General features: G+C 41.1%; 1 protein-coding gene across 3 annotated transcripts in view; it reads left to right on the top strand.

The window, feature by feature from the left end:
• The window catches only part of CLNK (cytokine dependent hematopoietic cell linker), a 220,744-nt gene that overhangs the window by 159,797 nt on the left and 40,541 nt on the right, over positions 1 to 20,406 (top strand). For all 3 annotated transcript variants that reach the window (XM_070791811.1, XM_019963100.2, XM_070791810.1), the window contains exons 12-15: positions 223 to 250; positions 10,104 to 10,122; positions 12,311 to 12,392; positions 16,602 to 16,642. In XM_070791811.1, coding sequence (XP_070647912.1) covers positions 223 to 250; positions 10,104 to 10,122; positions 12,311 to 12,392; positions 16,602 to 16,642 — 170 coding nt within the window. The remainder of the gene's footprint in view (positions 1 to 222; positions 251 to 10,103; positions 10,123 to 12,310; positions 12,393 to 16,601; positions 16,643 to 20,406) is intronic.

Here is a 20,406-nt window from a genome sequence, read left to right as displayed (position 1 = left end):
GTCACCACCTTTTATATTGGCTCGTAACTTCTTTTGCTTAGAAAATTATGAGAAAAATAACCTGGCTTTAATTTTATAGAACAGTGATAAATATCACACTGGACTATGGGCTATTAATTTGGCAATGAAAATGTAATCAAAGACCTTTAAGGGCTCAGAATGATTTTATTTTGATCATTATGAACTGTATTTTATGTAACATCATATTTCTTTCCCTTGCAGACAGATAAGCTTAAAGAATTTAAGTGAGGTAAGTAGCAATTCTGTCCTGCTGCTGCTGCTGCTGCTAAGTCGCTCCAGTCGTGTCTGACTCTGTGAGACCCCATAGACGGAAGCCCACCAGGCTCCCCTGTCCCTGGGATTCTCCAGGCAAGAACACTGGAGTGGGTTGCCATTTCCTTCTCCAATGCATGAAAGTGAAAAGAGAAAGGGAAGTCGCTCAGTCGTGTCCGACTCTTAGTGACCCAATGGACTATAGCCTACCAGGCTCCTCCATCCCTGGGATTTTCCAAGCAAGAGTACTGGAGTGGGGTGCCATTGCCTTCTCCGAATTCTGTCCTAGGAAACAAAAAAGGGAATTTTTTGCATTAACTGTCTGTGATGGGCAAGATGCTTAATTATCATAACAGCTATGCTCAATATGTATTAATAGCCTATTTTTTTTAATTGTTTTTGATTGGAGGCTGCAGTCCATGGGGTCACAAAGAGCCAGACATGACTGAGTGACTGAACTGAATTGAATTGCTTTACAATGTTGTACGGGTTTCTTCAATGTAAACAATGGAAACTAGCTGTGAATATACATATATCCCCTCCCTCTTGAGCTTCGCTGCCTTCCCAGATCCAATCCCACCCTCTAGGTGGTCACAGAGCACCAGGGGAGCTTCCTGAGCTATATAACAACTTCGCACTAGCTGTCTGTTTTACACAATTATCAGATCAGATCAGTCGCTCAGTCGTGTCCGACTCTTTGTGACCCCATGAATCGCAGCACACCAGGCCTCCCTGTCCAACACCAACTCCCGGAGTTCACTGAGACTCATGTCCATCAAGTCAGTGATGTCATCCAGCCATTTCATCCTCTGTCTTCCCCTTCCCCTCCTGCCCCCAATCCCTCCCAGCATCAGAGTCTTTTCCAATGAGTCAACTCTTCGCATGAGGTGGCCAAAGTACTGGAGTTTCAGCTTTAGTATCATTCCTTCCAAAGAACTCCCAGGGCTGATCTCCTTCAGAATGGACTGGTTGGATCTCCTTGCAGTCCAAGGGACTCTCAAGAGTCTTCTCCAACACCACAGTTCAAAAGCATCAATTCTTTGGCACTCAGCCTTCTTCACAGTCCAACTCTCACATCCATACATGACCACACGAAAAACCATAGCCTTGACTAGACGAACCTTTGTTGGCAAAGTAATGTCTCTGCTTTTGAATATGCTATCTAGGTTGGTCATAACTTTCCTTCCAAGGAGTAAGCGTCTTTTAATTTCATGGCTGCAGTCACCATCTGCAGTGATTTTGGAGCCCAGAAAAATAAAGTCTGACACTGTTTCCACTGTTTCCCATCTATTTCCCATGAAGTGATGGGACCGGATGCCATGATCTTCATTTTCTGAATGTTGAGCTTTAAGCCAACTTTTTCACTCTCCTCTTTCACTTTCATCAAGAGGCTTTTTAGTTCCTCTTCACTTTTTGCCATAAGGGTGGTGTCATCTGCATATCTGAGGTTACTGATATTTCTCCCGGCAATCTTGATTCCAGCTTGAGTTTCTTCCAGTCCAGCATTTCTCATGATGTACTCTGCATATAAGTTAAATAAACAGGGTGACAATATACAGCCTTGATGAACTCCTTTTCCTATTTGGAACCAGTCTGTTATTCCATGTCCAGTTCTAACTGTTGCTTCCTGATCTGCATACAAGTTTCTCAAGAGGCAGATCAGGTGGTCTGGTATTCCCATCTCTTTCAGAATCTTCCAGTTTATTGTGATCCACACAGTCAAAGGCTTTGGCATAGTCAATAAAGCAGAAATAGATGTTTTTCTGGAACTCTCTTGCTTCTTCCATGATCCAGCGGATGTCGGCAATTTGATCTCTGGTTCCTCTGCCTTTTCTAAAACCAGCTTGAACATCAGGAAATTCACGGTTCACATATTGCTAAAGCCTGGCTTGGAGAATTTTGAGCATTACTTTACTACTGTGTGAGATGAGTGCAATTGTGTGGCAGTTTGAGCATTCTTTGGCATTACCTTTCTTTGGGATTGGAATGAAAACTGATCTTTTCCAGTCCTGTGGCCACTGCTGAGTTTTCCAAATTTGCTGGCATATTGAGTGCAGCACTTTCACAGCATCATCTTTTAGGATTTGGAATAGCTCAACTAGAATTCCATCACTCCCACTAGCTTTGTTCATAGTGATGCTTTCTAAGGCCCTCTTGACTTCACATTCCAGGATGTCTGGCTCTAGGTGAGTGATCACACCATCGTGATTATCTGGGTCATGAAGATCTTTTTTGTATAGTTCCTCTGTGTATTCTTGCCATCTCTTCTTAATATCTTTTGCTTCTGTTAGGTCCATACCATTTCTGTCCTTTATCGAGCTCATCTTTGCATGAAATGTTCCTTTGGTATCTCTGATTTTCATGAAGAGATCCCTAGTCTTTCCCATTCTGTTGTTTTCCTCTATTTCTTTGCATTGATCGTTGAAGAAGTCTTTCTTATCTCTTCTTGCTATTCTTTGGAACTCTGCATTCAGATGTTTATATCTTTCCTTTTCTCCTTTGCTTTTCACTTCTCTTCTTTTCACAGCTATTTGTAAGGCTGTGAATATATACACAATTATAATGTACCCTATTTTAAAGGTGATAAAACTAAAGCAAAACAAGGTGAGCCTGAGATTTTAAATGAAATTCTTATTTGCCACCACATTCAGTGTTTATTGGGAGACATGAGGTCTCCACCAATGACTTCCATTCTTCAGCATTTCAGAAGTAACTGTTGGAAATTGTGATACAATTTCCTGGTTATTAGTTGCTCACAAGAAAGACAGGAGTGCAAAGAGGAGTACATAGGAAATACAGAGTCGCACAGACCTGATTTAGAATCCTACTCTGCCACCAACGACTTTGTGAACTTAAGCAAACTCTCCTGCCCTCACCCCACTCCTGTTCTGTTCTGTTTTCCCAACCAAAAAATAGAGACAGGTATCCTCAACTTGGCAAAGTTGATGTGACAAGAGGAAGTTATCTTAGAGTCCCTTAGATGTTGACTTCTTTAAGCCCCAAAGAAGAAGGTCTTTAAGCCCGTGGTAGGCCCTCATTTCACCCCCACTGGCCTCCTAAGGGATTTGGTTCTTATCTTAATATTTGACCTATGCTTTTACATATAGAACTTGGAGGTTGATCCCCTTCTTTCGTTCTTTTGATGTCGAAAACTTGGCCTCCATGCACTGAGGCTGAATGGAACCTCAGAGACGGAGTTTTGGGTGAAGCAGAAAGGAATAGCTTTATTGCTTTGCCAGGCAAAGGCTGTCACAACGGGTTCCTGCCCCCGAAAGCTGTGTGTCCCAACAATAGAGGATATGGTGAGGAGTTCTTTATAGCAATAGTTCAAGGGTGAGGTTGCTGATAAGATTAGGGTGTGTGCAGGGCCTGCACTCTTCTAATCTGGCTCCAAGTGGTCTCCTGATGAGTTTCTACAGTTCCTGAGGTCATCAAACTGTGACCTCTCTCTGGAATGAAGAATTGTATCAGGTAGTTAACATTTTCATTTATTGGGGGTTTTAGTAGTACTTCAGAAGACCATCCCCAAGAAAAAGAAATGCAAAAAGGCAAAATGGTTGTCTGAGGAGGCCTTACAAGCAGCCATGAAAAGAAGAGAAGTGAAAGGCAAAGGAGAAAAGGAAAGATATACCCATTTGAATGCAGAGTTCCAGAGAATAGCAAGGAGAGATAAGAAAGCCTTCCGCAGTGATCATTGCAAAGAAATAGAGGAAAATAATAGAATGGGAAAGACTAGACAGCTATTCAAGAAAATCAGAGATATCAAGAGAAAATTTCATGCAAAGATAGGCTCAATAAAGGACAGAAATGGACCTAACAGCAGCAGAAGATATTAAGAAGAGGTGGCAAGAATACACAGAAGAACTGTACAAAAAAGATCTTCACAACCCAGATAATCACAATGGTGTGATCCCTCAACTAGAACCAGACATCCTGGAATGCGAAGTCAAGTGGGCCTTAGGAAGCATCACTACAAACAAAGCTAGTGGAGGTGATGGAATTCCAGTTGAGCTATTTCAAATCCTAAAAGATGAGGCTGTGAAAGTGCTGCACTCAATATGCCAGCAAATTTGGAAAAGTCACCAGTGGCCACAGGACTGGAAAAGTTCAGTTTTCATTCCAGTCCCAAAGAAAGGCAATGCCAAAGAATGCTCAAACTACCGCACAATTGCACTCATCTCACACGCTTAGTAAAGTAATGCTCAAAATTCTCCAAGCCAGTCTTCAACAGTATGTGAACCGTGAACTTTCAGATGTTCAAGATGGCTTTAGAAAAGGCAGAGGAACAAGAGATCAAATAGCCAACATCTGTTGGATCATCAAAAAAGAAAGAGAGTTCCAGAAAAACATCTACTTCTGCTTTATATACTATGCCAAAGCCTTTGACTGTGGATCACAGCAAACTGTGGAAAATTCTTAAAGAGAAGGGAATACCAGACCACCAGACCTGCCTTCTGAGAAATCTGTATGCAGGTTAGGAAGCAACAGTTAGAACTGGACATAGAACAACAGACTGGTTCCAAATAGGAAGAGGAGTACATCAAGGCTGTATATTGTCACCCTGCTTATTTAACTTATATGCAGAGTACATCACGAGGAACGCTGGGCTGGAAGCACAAGCTGGAATCAAGATTGTCGGGAGAAATATCAATAATCTCAGATATGCAGATGACACCACACTTACAGAAGAAAGCGAAGAAGAACTAAAGAGCTTCTTGATGAAAGTGAAAGAGGAGAGTGAAAAAGTTAGCTTAAAACTCAGCATTCAGAAAACTAAGATCATGGCATCTGGTCCCATCACTTCATGGCAAATAGATGGGAAATCAGTGGAAACAGGGACAGACTTTATTTTGGGAGCCCCAAAATCACTGCAGATAGTAACTGCAGCCATGAAGTTAAAAGATGCTTGCTCCTTGGAAGAAAAGTTATGACCAACGTAGACAGCTTATTAAAAAGCAGAGACATTACTTTGCCTACAAAGGTCCATCTAGTCAAAGCTATGGTTTTTCTAGTAGCCATGTATGGATGTGAGAGCTGAACTATAAAGAAAGCTGAGCACTGAAGAATTGATGCTTTTGAACTGTGGTGTTGAAGACTCTTGAGAGTTGCTTGGACTGCAAGGAGATCCAACCAGTCCATCATAAAGGAAATCATTTCTTTACTATGAAAGGACTGAATATTCATTGGAAGGACTGATGCTGAAGCTGAAACTCCAATACTTTGGCCACCTGATGCGAAGAACTGACTCATTTGAAAAGACCCAGATGCTGGGAAAGACTGAAGGTGGGAGGAGAAGGGGATGACAGAAGATGAGATGGTTGGATGGCATCACCGACTCAATAGGCATGAGTTTGGGTAAACTCCGGCAGTTGGTGATGGACAGGGACTCTTGGGGTGCTGCAGTCCATGGAGTTGCAAAGAGCAGGACAGGACTGAGCGGCTGAAATGATACTGATATAGAAGAGCTCAAAGATATTGTTATGCTTATCTCTTGAGGCAGAACCAGGACTCTGCCCCAGTACTGCACTACTGTTTCTTGGCTGTTCCTCCTTTGTCTCTGCATCCCCTCCCTTCCCTGATTAGCAACTATTTGAGTCTGCCATTTAGGACTCAGGGAAGGTCATGGAGTCCGGAGTCTGTTCCCTATAAAAACGAGGAACAGGGTTCACAGAAAGGCTCTGTCCCCGGGAGCCCCACAGGTCCTGCTCAGTTTTATTCTCTCTCTGTTTCTTTCTCCTTTCTTCCTTCTTTCTTTCCTTCCTTTCTTCCTTTCTCTCTAGTATTATGAGAATGTTAGAATTGAGTCACATTTCTAGCTTGCCCCTCAAGCAAGATAGTTATGACCTCCAATCCATAAGACAAGAATGTCAAGGAGGCTAACACATGACTGCTGCATGAGGGGTTATATTCAAGACTCCACCCAGGTTATCCTCTTTTGCAAGTTGTTGGACTTTCCAAGTGCCACCAGGAAGGAGAAAGTAGGGGTGGTCCTCTGCAGCTGAAGGAATTTACACATCTGAAGGGACTTCACCCCTTTCTTCCTGCAGATCAGCTAATGTGTCCCAAGTAGGCTCTCACTCAAGATGACCATTATTCACTGCTCAGTATGAAAGGACAATAGGCCCACCAATCATGAACAAGAAGGAAATGGGAATGTCTGCCTTGGACAGCAGGGATCCTGCAGGACAGTTTGTTTTTCTCGCAACTTTCATTGGCATTCTGCTGGAAATTGATAACATCTAAAGAACAACAAGGGCTAGTGGAAGAACACATTTTTCTTCCTTATCTCTTGCCAAGACACTTCCTCATTGCTCTTGCCAAAACATTGCCTCATTGTTTGGACTGAGAGTCAAGGTCATTTCTCTATTCCAAAAACCCATCTCACAGGACACATGCCATGCTTGTGTGCATGTTAAATTCTTGTTTAAATTACATCTTGAGGACCAGAATTCATTCCGGCAGAAGCGATGTGCCACCTGCCACCACCTCCCTCCAAAAATAAACAACTAAGAGAAAAAAAGAGGGCTTCCCTGACGGCTCAGACAGTAAAGAATCTGGCTGCAGTGCAGGAGACCAGTGTTTCATCCCTGAGCCAGGAAGATCCCCTGGAGAAGGAAATGGAAACCCACTCCAGTATTCTTGCCTGGAGGATTCCATGGACAGAGGAGCCTGGCTGTTGCAAAGGTTGCAATGGACAGAGGAATCTATGGGGTTGCAAAGAGTCAGACATGACTGAATGACTAACACATACACATTAGAGAAAAAGAAGCCTCAGAAAAGTGGCAAGAATTGCCAGCTGGCAGAAAGATGGAGCCAGTGCTGAAGCCTGAAGTCTCAATCTACCTCCATGTCCATAGTTCTGCCCTAGGAAATACGCGACTCGCCTGAAATGAAATAGTGAAAAAAAAGAAGAAAGAAACAGATGAAAGGATGGGATGAGAAGGTGGGAAATGAAAAAGAAGGCATTACAATTTAACTTGAATATGTTAATTTTCTAACAAAAAAAATCTAGATTTCACTCTACCTTTTTCTATTTATTTATTTTTTATTTTTTTTTTTACTTTTTGCAATCCTCTTTAATGTCTGGCTGAACAGAGACAGCTGGATTCTTTTTTTTTCTTAACTTTATTTAATATTGGAGTATAGTTGACTATAGGGCTTCCCTTGTGGCTCAGCTGGTAAAGAATACACCTGCAATGCTGGAGACCTGAGTTCAAACCCTGGGTGGGGAAGATCTCCTGAAGAAGGCAAAGGCTACCCACTCCAGTATTCTGGCCTGGAGAATTCCATGAACTGTATAGTCCATGGGGTTGCAGAGAGTCAGCCATGACTGAGCAACTTTCACTTCATAGCTGACTTACAATATTGTGTTAGTTGCAGGTGTACAGCAAAGTGATTCAGTTATCCATACACATGCATCTGTTCTTTCTCAGATCCTTTTCCCATATAGGTTATTACAGAATATTGAGTAGAGTTCACGGGGCTATACAATAGGTCCTTAATGCTTATCTATCTCATATAGTCTAGTACTTGCCCACCACCACCTTTGCCCTTTGGTCACCATAAGTTTGTGTTCTATGTCTGTGAGTGTGTTTCTGTTTTGTAAATAAGTTCATTTGTATCATTTTTTTTATATTCCACATATAAGTGATATTATTAATATATTATATTTGGACCTAGAGATTATTATATTAAGTGAAGTCAGAGTAAAGCAAATCTCTCTCCACTTTTCTAATTGCATTTGATTTTAAATTCAGAGCCCTCAGGCAAAAAGTTGGCTGGGTTTCAATTAAATAAAAACAAGAGCGCTCTCAGACAGATGGCTTCTCAGCTGTATTTACAGCAAGGCTTTCCCTCTCCTTTGACAAGCCTGAGAACCACAGCACAAAAGATTGTGCACTTTGAACTGCCTGGTTCAAAGTCTTGGAGAGGACTCAGTGTGGAGACTTTCAGACCACTCATGAGAATCGATTCATTCATTACCCTATTTATGTAGCCTATTGTTGTTGCTGTTCAGTGGCTCAGTCGTCCAGCTCTTTGTGACCCCATGGACTGCAGCACACCAGGCTTCCCTGTCCTTCACCATCTCCCGGAGCTTGCTCAAACTCATGTCCACTGAGCTGGTGATGGCATCCAACCATCTCATCCTCGGTCGTCCCCTTCTCCTTCTCTGCTGTCCACTTCTCCTCCTGCCTTCAGTCTATAGTTTTGCCTTGATTTACTGTCCATGAGGAAATGTATGTCCTCTTTTCAGAATCCTAGGGGATGCCAAGTTCCTTAAGGTAAAAAGTCTTGTCTGTTGGCCAGCCTTAGACAAGACATACAATGCCTCTCTGAGATATCTGTTGATACAGGTTTCTTGTCTATGAAGCCACTGTGAGTCAGGAGACCTGGGCTCCAGAGCCTGCTCAGTGACAAGATAATTCTGGGACTCTGGGCAAATGGCACCACCTCCTTGGACCTCATCTGCAATCTACTGGCTTTAACTTTTCACAGACCTCAGACCACTTTGAAAATTTGATGTAAAGTATGATAAACATTTCCCACCCCAGAGAAAAATGCATGTATTTACAGAAGAAAAAAAAAATTGAGTTTTAATTTCAGAAGGTTCATGAAACCCACTAGGCCATTCAAGAACCTCTTCCATCCCCCAGGTTAAGAAGCTCTTGTCCAAATGATACTTGTAGACCTCAACTGCTGTAATGCATGAAATGGACTTTAGAGAATTATTTGCAGTTACGTAAATACTTCAACAAATACTGTACTTCTTGGAAGGCATTTTAATTCCTCAAGAGTGTAATAGGACTTCAGGATGCAATCCAAAAAAGCACATAGACTTTCATAATGAAGAACGATCAGGAATCCACTATTAAGGAATGAAAGAGAAAGAAAATGTTTGGAAAGAAAAATTGTTGCATTAAAAAGAATATTGTGAATATTTTCATGCTCATCTTTAAAAATAAAAATTCCAAAGCAGGTATAAAAAAAATTAACTGAATGGCAACCCACTCCAGTACTCTTGCCTAGAAAATCCCGTGGACGGAGGAGCACTGTAGGCTACAGTCCATGGGGTCGCAAAAAGTCAGATACAACTGACCAACTCTACTTCATCACTTAAACACAAACTCTATTAAAATTTTATCATCTCTCTTAAAATCCTGTTTTCTCTAATACAACCATACACACACACACACATACACACATACACACACACACACACACACACACACACTGCTTTTAAATATATCATAAGCCTCATTTTTATCCTTAAGTTTTTATGTAACTTTGAGACATTGATAAAATATAATTTTATGCCGTACTGTATATAAATAATTGCAATGAATTTCTAATTTTGCAATAGTGAATATAGCACCAAAATTTATTTAATATTTCCCACTTAGAGGGTTATATAAATTGTTTCCAGTGTTTTTATAAGTAATGACGTACTGGACATCTTTATACATGGAACTTGATCCAGATTTCAGGTTGTTGTCTTAGAAAAAGAAACTTATCAATGGAATTATTGGGATAAGAATTAGAGTATTTCTAAGGCTCCTAATAGCTATGGTTAAATTGGTTTCAAAAATAGTCAAAGCAATTTATAGTCCCATTAGCAGACTGTATATTTGCCTATTACTTCAGAGTATAAAACAAAGAATATAAAATTTTTATTTTTTCTTAGTCTTTTGGAGGCATATTCACAGATTTTTAAAAATCTATGCTAACAGAAATGTTGCCCAAATTCTACTAACCAATACACACAGAGTATAATATAAAATCCTAGATCATTAAGAGTCACTCAATAATATTCTCTTTTTAATTCAATACAGGTCCTTGGAACAGAGAAAGGTGAACTGTTTATATTTGTTTTCTTATTCTAACACTATTAGGCTAAGTCCTATTTCCAGGTTAATAGCATTAGTCTTTTTTTAAAAAAAGGATTGCTTATTTCAGGCCTTAGGCACGTGTGTGTGTGTGCATGATGACATGATCTAGATGGATTCAGGACCTCAGAGTCTATTCAAGAGTCCTGTGATCTAAACAGCATGATTTAAATTGGGCATGGGGTGGAGTTCTTTCTTCAGCTACAGGCTAGTGACAAGGAGGCACGCTGTCACTCCCCGACATTTTGGAAGGATATTGCTAGCCTGCTGCTCCACAGAAGCTCTGGGTGTCTCCATCCTTGATGTCAGTCACTCACACACATGTCAGCCCTCGTGCGTGCACATGTACACATGTATTCACACTGCTGGTGTCACTATTGTGGAAGCATGGAATTCAGTACTCACTCGCTAGCTGGGAGGATGCTAATCTGGTGATACCTTCATGCCCACCTTTGAGATACTGTTCACCATTCACTTAGAATGAAGAGTTATGTCCAAAGCCGAAGGGCCTGAACTATGGCCCAATGAGTTAACACAGCCAGCCTGTGTCAAAAACAGTTTGACAAACCAACATTGGGTTAAGATTTCAGAGACTCACCACCAGCTGTTTTGTTTTGGACACCTTGCATTGCTTCTGTGAGTCCCAAGTCTTCTCATTTTATATTGAGGAAGTTACACTTGAGCGGGTCCTAACCAAGAGTTTCTGATGGAGGAGTAGGGGTCTGTTGGGAATGCTAAATAATTTTAAAACCTAAAGGAAACTGTGCCTGTTTCCTCAATAAAGCTCAGCATTCTAACTGAAACGTTCAGGAGCTGTTGCCTCAGGCTTCAGTGATTTATCAACGCGCAATGTGACATTGGCCAACTCACGGGGGTAGCTGTTGATGACCTGAAATGATGTTATGGGATGTGTGACTAGTGGACCAGTCACTGACTCCAATCACATTTTTAGTAATTATGGTCCTTCAATCAAAGGTGTCCAGTTTGTGATCAACCTTGGACACAGCACAGAGGAACAACCAAAATTAAGACATGTCAATGTTTATGCTTCCTTAACTTTATTACTTACAACTGCAACTAGAAGAGTGTTTTATGGGCTTTCCTATCATTGTTTTATTATATGACCTTGGTAATTCTGGATGGCTGGTTAAAATCCATCCAGGATTAAAAGGAAATAAAAAGTGATAATACCAATGAAGCAAAAGTCGCTCAGTAATGTCTGACTCTTTGCAACCTCATGAACTATACAGTCCACAGAATTCTCCAGGCCAGAATACTGGAGTGGGTAGCCTTTTCCTTCTCCAGGGGATCTTCCCAACCCAGGGTTCAAACCCAGGTCTCTCGCATTGCAGGTGGATTCTTTACCAGCTGAGCCACAAGGAAAGCCCAAGAATACTGGAGTGGGTAACCCATCCCTTCTCCAGTGGATCTTCCTGACCCAAGAATCGAACCGGGGTCTCCTGCATTACAGGCAGATTCTTTATCAACTGAGCTATCAGGGAAGCCCAGTAATACAAATGACATATGTAATTACTAAATAAGTCTGGGTCCTATGGTTGGCACAACTTTTCAAAACTTGAAGATCAAAGAGGAATAACTGAGAAAATGCATGTCTGGTGGGAACCAGGCAGGAACCACTGGTCTACACCAGAATCCTGGGAGCTCTCCTACCTTATCACAGGAGAGACAGGAGAATTCAGGTGTGCATGGGCAAGCATCCAGCATCCCCATAACCTACATTTCTCTAAACGGTTCTTAAGTTCAACATGTTTGCTTATGTTTCTATGTACAATTTCATCTAAATGCAGAATTCAACTTCAACCCACTTCCACTTCAAGCCTGTCCAATACCAAATGCCTTCTAATGCAATATTCTATATTTGGTGGAAGTTTAAGAATGAGTTCTAGATTTAATATTTTTGACAATATTGACTATTCAACATTAAAGCAATTTTTATAGCCTCAAGGACAAGCTACTCCCTGGACCCAGGGTTTTGCAGAATATATGGGTTACAGTTTCCACTAACCACCAACTGCTCACTCTTAACAATAGAGATTACTTGGATGAAATTACAGCCATTTCAAAAGACCTCTAATGGCCCCTAATCATTTTGCTTTTACAACCTGACCAAATTCTGTGATGCCTTTACACAGTTCCTTATCACCAGATGAAGCCTGAAGCACCTCATCTGCCACAAAACCAAAGTCCTCAAGAGATTCCTCTTGCCGTTGCCAGGTAAGGAGCCAGGAATCCCTGGCTGGGTCCCAGCGTGGGGTCAGCCCTGTGTTGCCTGGGATAACGACTCACGGGGTCTCCTGAAAAAGACTCTCTGGCCTTCAATAATGAAGCCCAGTGACAAGGTCCCAAGGAAGCCAGTGAATCATAGTTGTTGTTGAAGTTAATAGGATTTAAACTGGCCATGGGGTAGAAGTCTTTTTTCAGCTACAGGTATTGTTCTTCTTGACTTTATAAGTGACTGATTGTGCGTTAGAGACAATATTTGAAGAAACGGGTATTCACTAGGCAGGATTAACTGGAATGGCAGCTAATCAACCTGGGAAGAAAAGTTGACATTTCTAACCAGTCTCAGCGGATGACTGCACAGAAGCTGACACTCACTTTGGAACAGCACTTTATAAATGAGCAGGGGTTGAAAATGCCATTATCTGAGTAAATACTTGCCTGATTAGGTTATTGTGACAACTGTCATCCCAACAGAAAAGTCGACGAGGCTAATAAGGCTGGTGACTCATTGGCTGAGGTCACATTAGTAGTAGCTTCCTTAACATCCCCAGTCTCTAAAATTAGTGCTACCAGGCCCTCCTGTCCGCAGTCTGGCCAGTGGCTCCAGCTCCGTCCAGGCCACTCTCCACTACTGCCAACAAAGGACATTTAAAGTGCTACTCCTCTTCCTACAACATTTCCCCACCACGCCTCACATTTCCCTCTCTCTGCCATCTCCCTATTTGGGAAACTTCTCTTTGTTCAGCAGACCCCAGCTCAAAGCCACCCTGAATCCAGGAAGTAGTTCTTCTCCATTCCCCAGAGGGAAAACATGAGGCCCAGGGAGGCTGAGTCCCTTACTGCTGAAATCAAGTCCAGCTCCACTCTTCAGGAACCCATCACATCTACATGCAGAAGTGGAAGTGGATTGAAGTTGAATTTTACACTGATTCAAATCAGTGTAGATGCGATGGGTTACTGAAGAGTGGAGCTGGACTTGGTTTCAGCAGTAAGGGACTCAGCCTCCCTGGGCCTCATGTATTCCCTCTGGGGAATGCGGAAGAACGAACAAACCATGTGGCCTTGGGCATCACCTCTCATCTTCCATGTGAAGTTGAGAGCAGGGCCAGACCTATTCAACATGCCCACGCGCCCACTACCCACCAGCTCCCAATGCCATTGCCAGGCCCTGTATGTCAGGGGCATGGTCTCCACCCTCCATTCCCTTCCCCGCCATCACTTTTGTGTGCTATTTCACACCTTTGGTGACTTTGTTCTCACTCTTTGGTGTGTGGGCATTAGTTCTACAGCTTCATTCTCTTATTAGACTATTTTCTGTTTAAGGCCCGATCTGACACAAAACCCTTGCCCATACAACACATGGATACCCTTTCTAATGTACTCGTCTAAAAGGAAACAAAAAATCATATTATAGTCAAAAGATCATGAGATTTCAGTTGGACCCACATCTGCATTAGTTGTTGTTTAATGTGGCTTGGCTTCTTCTGTGTGTTTGTGTGAACAACATCTCCTGATTTGAGGGGCTTCCCTCATAGCTTGGTAAAGAATCTGCCTGCAATTTGGAGACTTGGGTTCGATTCCTGGGTAGGGAAGATCCCCTGGAGAAGGAAATGGCAACCCACTCAAGTATTCTTTGAATCCCATGGACAGAGGAGTCTGGCAGGCTACAGTCCATGGGGTTCCAAGAGTCGGACATGCTTGAGTGACTTTCATTCACTTACTCACTCCTGATTTTTCTTTTTCTCTTAACTGACTGCATCTTCTAAGTCTCCTTTTTCCCAAACTGACCTCTAAATATTGGTATTCCTCAGATCTTTCTGAGGACCTTTTTCCTCTTGGTAAGAGTATAGGCAGTTTATCCATCCTCATGGTGTCAAATGTCAACTCTATATTGATCATTACTAAATCTCTGTCTTCTGCCCAATCACCCTTTTTAGCCCCAGCCCCACATCCAGTTACCCAATGAGCAGTTTTCCTTGAATCAGTGACACATGTCTCAAACTCAGTGTTGGAAACTGAACTCCTGATTTATACTTTCATTTCCAGACCCACTCTACCCTCTTACAACCTTTCTCACCTCAATAAATCGTATACTCTCTTCCCCATCTTCACTCTTCCCATCCTGTTTATTAACAGCCCCCTAAATTCTCAAATCTCAACTCATAATACGTCTTGAATCTGTCCATTTCCCTAGCTCCCAGGACAACTTGAGAACCAAACCAATTTTGTCTAGATTAAGTGACACTCTTTTTCTGTGCTCACCTCTATGGTGCTGTTTACCCCATATTGTGATCGTGGTATAATTATGTCTTCCTTTCAAAAACTAAGCTGCTTCAGGGCAGAAGCCATGTCTTATTCCTTCGATATCTCCCAAAACATACAATGTACTTAGTAAGCACTCAATTGGTATTTATAAAATGAAAGAATTATCATTTCTGTTTTAGTTCAAGTGTTTTTTTTTTTTTTTTTTTATAAACTTTGTACTTGAAACCTAGAATATCTTCAGAGGATTTTACTCTTTTTTCAACATTTTCTAAAAATCTTGAAAAATTAGGGCAGTGAAATTTTGCTATTGAAGATTTTTAAATTAATATAGTATATACAGTTGCTGAGTCCAGTCCAGCATTTTTGCAACCCCATGGACTGTAGCCCGCCAGGCTCTTCTGTTTATCAGATTTCCCAGGCAAGAATACTGGAGTGGGTTGCCATTTCCTTCTTCAGAGGATCTTCCCGACCCAGGGATCAAACCTGTGTCTCCTGCATTGGCAGGAAGATTCTTGACCACTGAGCCACCAGGGAAGCCAATAGTTCTATATATTTTTGATTGCACTGGATCTCTGTTGCTATGTGCGGGCTTTGTCTAGTTGCCGTGAGCGGAGGCTACTCTTCGTTGTGCTGCATGGGCTTCTCACTGCAGCGGCTTCTCTTGTTGTGGGGCGTGGGCTCTAGGCATGCAGGCTTCAGTAGTTGCGATGCCCAGGCTCCAGAGCACAGGCTCAATAGTTCCAGTGCACGGGCTTTAGTTGCTCTGAGGCATGTAGAATCTTCTTGGACCAGAGATGGAATCAGTGTCCCCAGCATTGACAGGCAGATTCTTATCCACTGCCTGGATAAGAATCAGGGAAGCCCTCTATGATTTTTTCCCTAGACATTTAACAAAATGTCTAGGGAAATATAACAAACTTAATGGTGAATCGAAGGCTTAGATAGCAAAAGAAGCCTGACTAGTGATGACAGCACAATGTGGCAGTTCAGTGATCCAATGGCATTTCTGTTTGCGAAGCAAGTCGTAAGACTCCAGGCTTCCATGGAAATAACAAAAACCATATATGTATTCAGTTGATTTCATTGCTGCTGGTAAAGGGATGAATTTCGCTGAATTAACCCAGAGCCTTTGTTCAATTGCACGATTGTAGCATAGAGCATGCTCCAAGTAACTAGATTTAACTTCAGCAACACCTAGAGTTTATAATGATGATGCTGACCACAATACAAAATGAATCAGAAGATTAGCTCTGTCACCCAAAGCTAAACATTAAGTGCTAAACTAAAGCTGTTGATAAACAGTCTTGGTAACATTGTTACTGTGTTTAGAAATGTATACCTGTGGCGGATTCATTTTGATATTTGGCAAAACTAATACAATTATGTAAAGTTTAAAAAATAAAATTAGAGAAAAAAAAAAAAAAGAAATGCATATTATTTCATTGTCTTTATTATATTTTTATAATCCTTTTTTTCTTTATGGATTTCCTTCCTTTACACACAGTTTTCTTACCTAGCTCACATTTTAAGAGAAAATGAAATAATCTCTATGCCTTTCTTCCTTGCTATGCACTACTCACCCTGAATTAGTAAGCAATTATTAATACTACAGAGTAGGAGCTGTAGTGTCTTCTCCAGTGACTGTATCTACGAGGCAAGTCTGAAGTCATGGCTTCCAAAAGTAAAGGATTACGATGCATGCTCATTGAAGTGACATGGAAAGAACACATGTGAGTCAGTCAATTTGTTCCACATCTAATGTCAGTCTGTCTTGAGAAAGGAAGGAACCAGCCTCCTACACCTTACAAAACAGATGATTCTTCTAACTCATCCAGTAAACTCTAAAGTGCTCTGTAAATATGACTTAGACCATGAGTACTGACCCAGCTAAAGTAGAAAGTACTAACATTCTTTCAATTGTAATATTTCCTTTAGCTCTTCATTCATGACACGCAACCCGACTGTGCAAAACCGAGGTAAGAACACTTTACTTAAGAATTATAAAATAAGTGGGTAAGTCATGACATTATTGATATTCCTGCACCATGAATTAGCTTTTGTGAAACTAAGAGTCCCTCAGCTGATGCATGTAGGTGTTAATTCTCTGGTTTTCATTGATGTGTGGCATTGTATTGTGTTAATATCACATAAATTTTATCCTCAATTAAATATGATAACTTAGGTGGTTTCTAGTTTTTTCCTCTTATGGACATTAGTTGTAAGCAATATTGTAGATGTCTTCCCTTGTATGTAATATGTACCTATTTTTCCAAGTACATAATAGGATAAGTTCTCTTTTTAAGAGGGAAATGGCTACGTCTTAGAATATTCCTCTCTTCAGTGACACTACATTCTGGTAGCTTAGTTGCTAAGTCATCTCCAACTCTTGCGATCCTATGGGCTATAGCCCACCAGGGATTTCTCAAGTAAGAACACTGGAGTGGCTTTCCACTTTCTTCTCCAGGGGATCTTCCTGACCCAGGGATCGAACGATATCTCCTGCATTGCAGGAGGATTCTTTACCACTGAACCATCAGGGAAGCCCAACCCTAGATGTGTTTTCCAAATTAGACATATCACTTTGTTTGAACAACAGCTTATGAGAGCCCATTGTTTCCTATCCTCTCCAACATTTGTTCCTTGACAAACTTTTAGTTTTTGTCATTCCACTGGTTGCAAAATATATTTATCTTAAAAAGAATCTGTGAAATAGAGAAAATAAAAACCAACCTCTATTACTAATTCCTTGAAAAGATAAAAATCAGAAGGATACCATGTCCATGGAGATGTCAAAAGTAGCCTATAAATATAGTGTTATATTACTTATTGTTAGTATTGGTATTGTTAGTATTGTTAGTATTATTTGGTATTGTTAGTATTATTTGGTATTGTTAGTATTATTTGGCCCAAACTAGATATGTCATGTTCTTTTATCTTTCTTTCTTCACTCCCTATGCCATAGAGATTCTGTGTTCAGGCCTAATCTTTCGATCTTTCCCTGCTGAGCCACAGAATGGTGGCTGGACTCCATGGGATAGGGTGGAAAGACTGAGGGCTCTGCTGACCTTGATCCCACTTCTGCCTCTTTGAGCTTCACGCTCCTCCATCCATAAAATTAAAATAATGATATTAACTCACAGGGTCCCACTTCTGCCTCTTTGAAAATTCAAATACTATTAACAGGGTTAATACACACACACACACATACACACACACACACACGCACACACACATATGCACACACACACACACAGCCCTCTGCTTAGCACATTGTAGGCAACTGACACATTTTAATATCCTTCCTTCTTTTTTGCATTTCCTTTCCTTCTCCAGTGATTCTCTCCCTAACTGATCCAGTGAGACCAAGAGATTCCTCCATAGCCTCCATCATGTCCTTATTTCTCTTTGCCCTGCACCATCTGGACCTTACATGGGGAAACCAATATAGAAAACTCATATCCCCAGATGTACGCATCCCTAATAAGAGTTTCCCAAGAGAGGACTCCTTTTCTAAAGGAGGGTGGCCACATGGCTCAATTCCTAGAAATTGAATGACAGAAACAGCAGTCTTGGAGGCCAGATCTTGGTGTATGAAAATAAAGACCTGTAAGATCCAGGTGGAAGGTCCAGGGGCTGAATGGGCCAGGAAAGCCTTTACAGATGGGGGTTTTGAAACTGGAATTATCACAGAGATGGAGAAGCAGAATCATAGATTAAAGAGGAATCCAGAGTCTTGACTTGAAAGACAAAATCTTGAACACATAAAGAAATAAAGAGCAGCTGAAGAATGGAAAAGTGGTGTTAGTGAAGTGGAAAGCCTTCAAAGACATGAGTCCAGTCAAGCATCCTCTGACTGGGAGTGTATCATTCATACTGGGGTCATGTAGACTGTTCTCTACTCATCTGAGAAGAAACAGGTTTGCATAAAGAAACATCCTGGGATGGACAGGGAAATGTTTTTGTCTCCAATGCCTTCAAACACCATTAATTCCTCTTTTGGGCAACAAATATCCACCATGCACGTGGTTTATGCCCCAAATTGGGCTGGGCCTTAAGAATACAGAATAGAAACAGCCTCATCCTTTAACTGACCAGTGCTTGAACTTTTCCATCAATTTGTTCAGTGATTCTTTCTGGGGTAAAAATACACCCTTGGGTCACCAGTGCTTGGCAGAAATTAGGTGCACAGAAAACAATACACAATCCAGGCACGCGTAGAGCTCTGAGTCTAGTGGGCTCTCTAAAGTTTGCTAGTTTTAAGTTGGATGTCTCAGGTGAGGGAGACAGTGTTCCACATGTAGAAGACTGAAACCTACTTCTCCATCAAGGTAGGTATCATCATCCCAATTTAACAAATGAGAAAAGACTTTGAAAATATACAGTTATACTTCTTTTTAAGGATGGTCCTTTATTTTATTTATTTAGTTTTAAGGAGTATAATTGGTTTACAACATTGTTACTTTCTGCTATACAACAATGTGGATCAGCTATATGTTTACATACATCCCCTCCCTCCTGGGCTTCCCCTCCACCCCCCTAGCCCACTCCTCTAGATCACCACAGAGCACCGAGCTGAGATCCCTGTGCTGTACAGCAGCTTCCCATTGGCTATCTATTTGATACATGGTAGTGTATATATGTCAGTTCTACCATATGCCCATTTACAGTTATTCTTGACTGTTCAGTTACTAGTTAATAAATAAGTTTTTCTCAATTTTCTGATAAATAAATTCAAGCTAAACTACTGGGAGCCTAAGTAGATGGATCTCCGGGCAATAAAGAAAATTATCTTGATATATTGGAAGAGAAACCAGAAAGTTTGGGGAAAATATTCACTTTTGAGATGTTGGGTGATTTCTTTTCTTCATTTCAGTTTTTGTCCACTAATTTCTTTTCCTATGTGCATTTTATAAATTTTTTGTCTATATGACTCTTTTCTTAGAAATTTTTTGTTAAATTTTATATGGAGTAAAGTTAAAATAGAGACATTACTTTGTCAACAAAGGTCCGTCTAGTCAAGGCTATGGTTTTTCCAGTAGTCATGTATGGATGTGAGAGTTGGACTATAGAAAAAGCTGAGTGCAGAAGAATTGATGCTTTTGAACTGTGGTGTTGGAGAAGACTCTTGAGAGTCCCTTGGACTGCAAGGAGATCCAACCAGTCCATCCTAAAGGACATCAGTCCTGGGTGTTCATTGAAAGGACTGATGCTTAAGCTGAAACTCCAATACTTTAGCCACCTGATGTGAAGAGCTGACTCATTTGAAAAGACCCTGATGTTGGGAAAGATTGAAGGCAGGAGAAGGGGATGACAGAGGATGACATGGTTAGATGGCATCACTGACTCAATGGACATGAGTTTGGTAAACTCCAGGAGTTGGTGATGGTCAGGGAGGCCTGGCGTGCTGCGGCTCATGGGGTTGCAAAGAGTCGGACATGACTGAGCGACTGAACTGAACTGAAAGTTAAAATTTGCTAATAAATAGGTATGGAGAGCTGCTTAAAATAAAATGGTTTTATTATAAGTTTCAAGAAAAGCTCTAGAGCTGTTTCTTTATTAACACTTTAACATTAGTAGTAGCATTCACTGAGTGACTAGTATGAATCAGGCTCTGTGCTAAGAGATTTATATACATAAGCATTTTTAAATATTAGTAATTATTCATATCAATATGGTTCCACCAGTGTTGATATCAGTATGGTTCTATTGATATCAGCTTTTAAATATTAGTAATTATTGA

Source organism: Bos indicus, chromosome 6 (assembly GCF_029378745.1).
Source record: "Bos indicus isolate NIAB-ARS_2022 breed Sahiwal x Tharparkar chromosome 6, NIAB-ARS_B.indTharparkar_mat_pri_1.0, whole genome shotgun sequence".
Classification (NCBI taxonomy): Eukaryota; Metazoa; Chordata; class Mammalia; order Artiodactyla; family Bovidae; genus Bos; species Bos indicus.
Note: the sequence above shows the minus strand (reverse complement) of the source record. Positions and strands in the feature narration are given on the sequence as shown.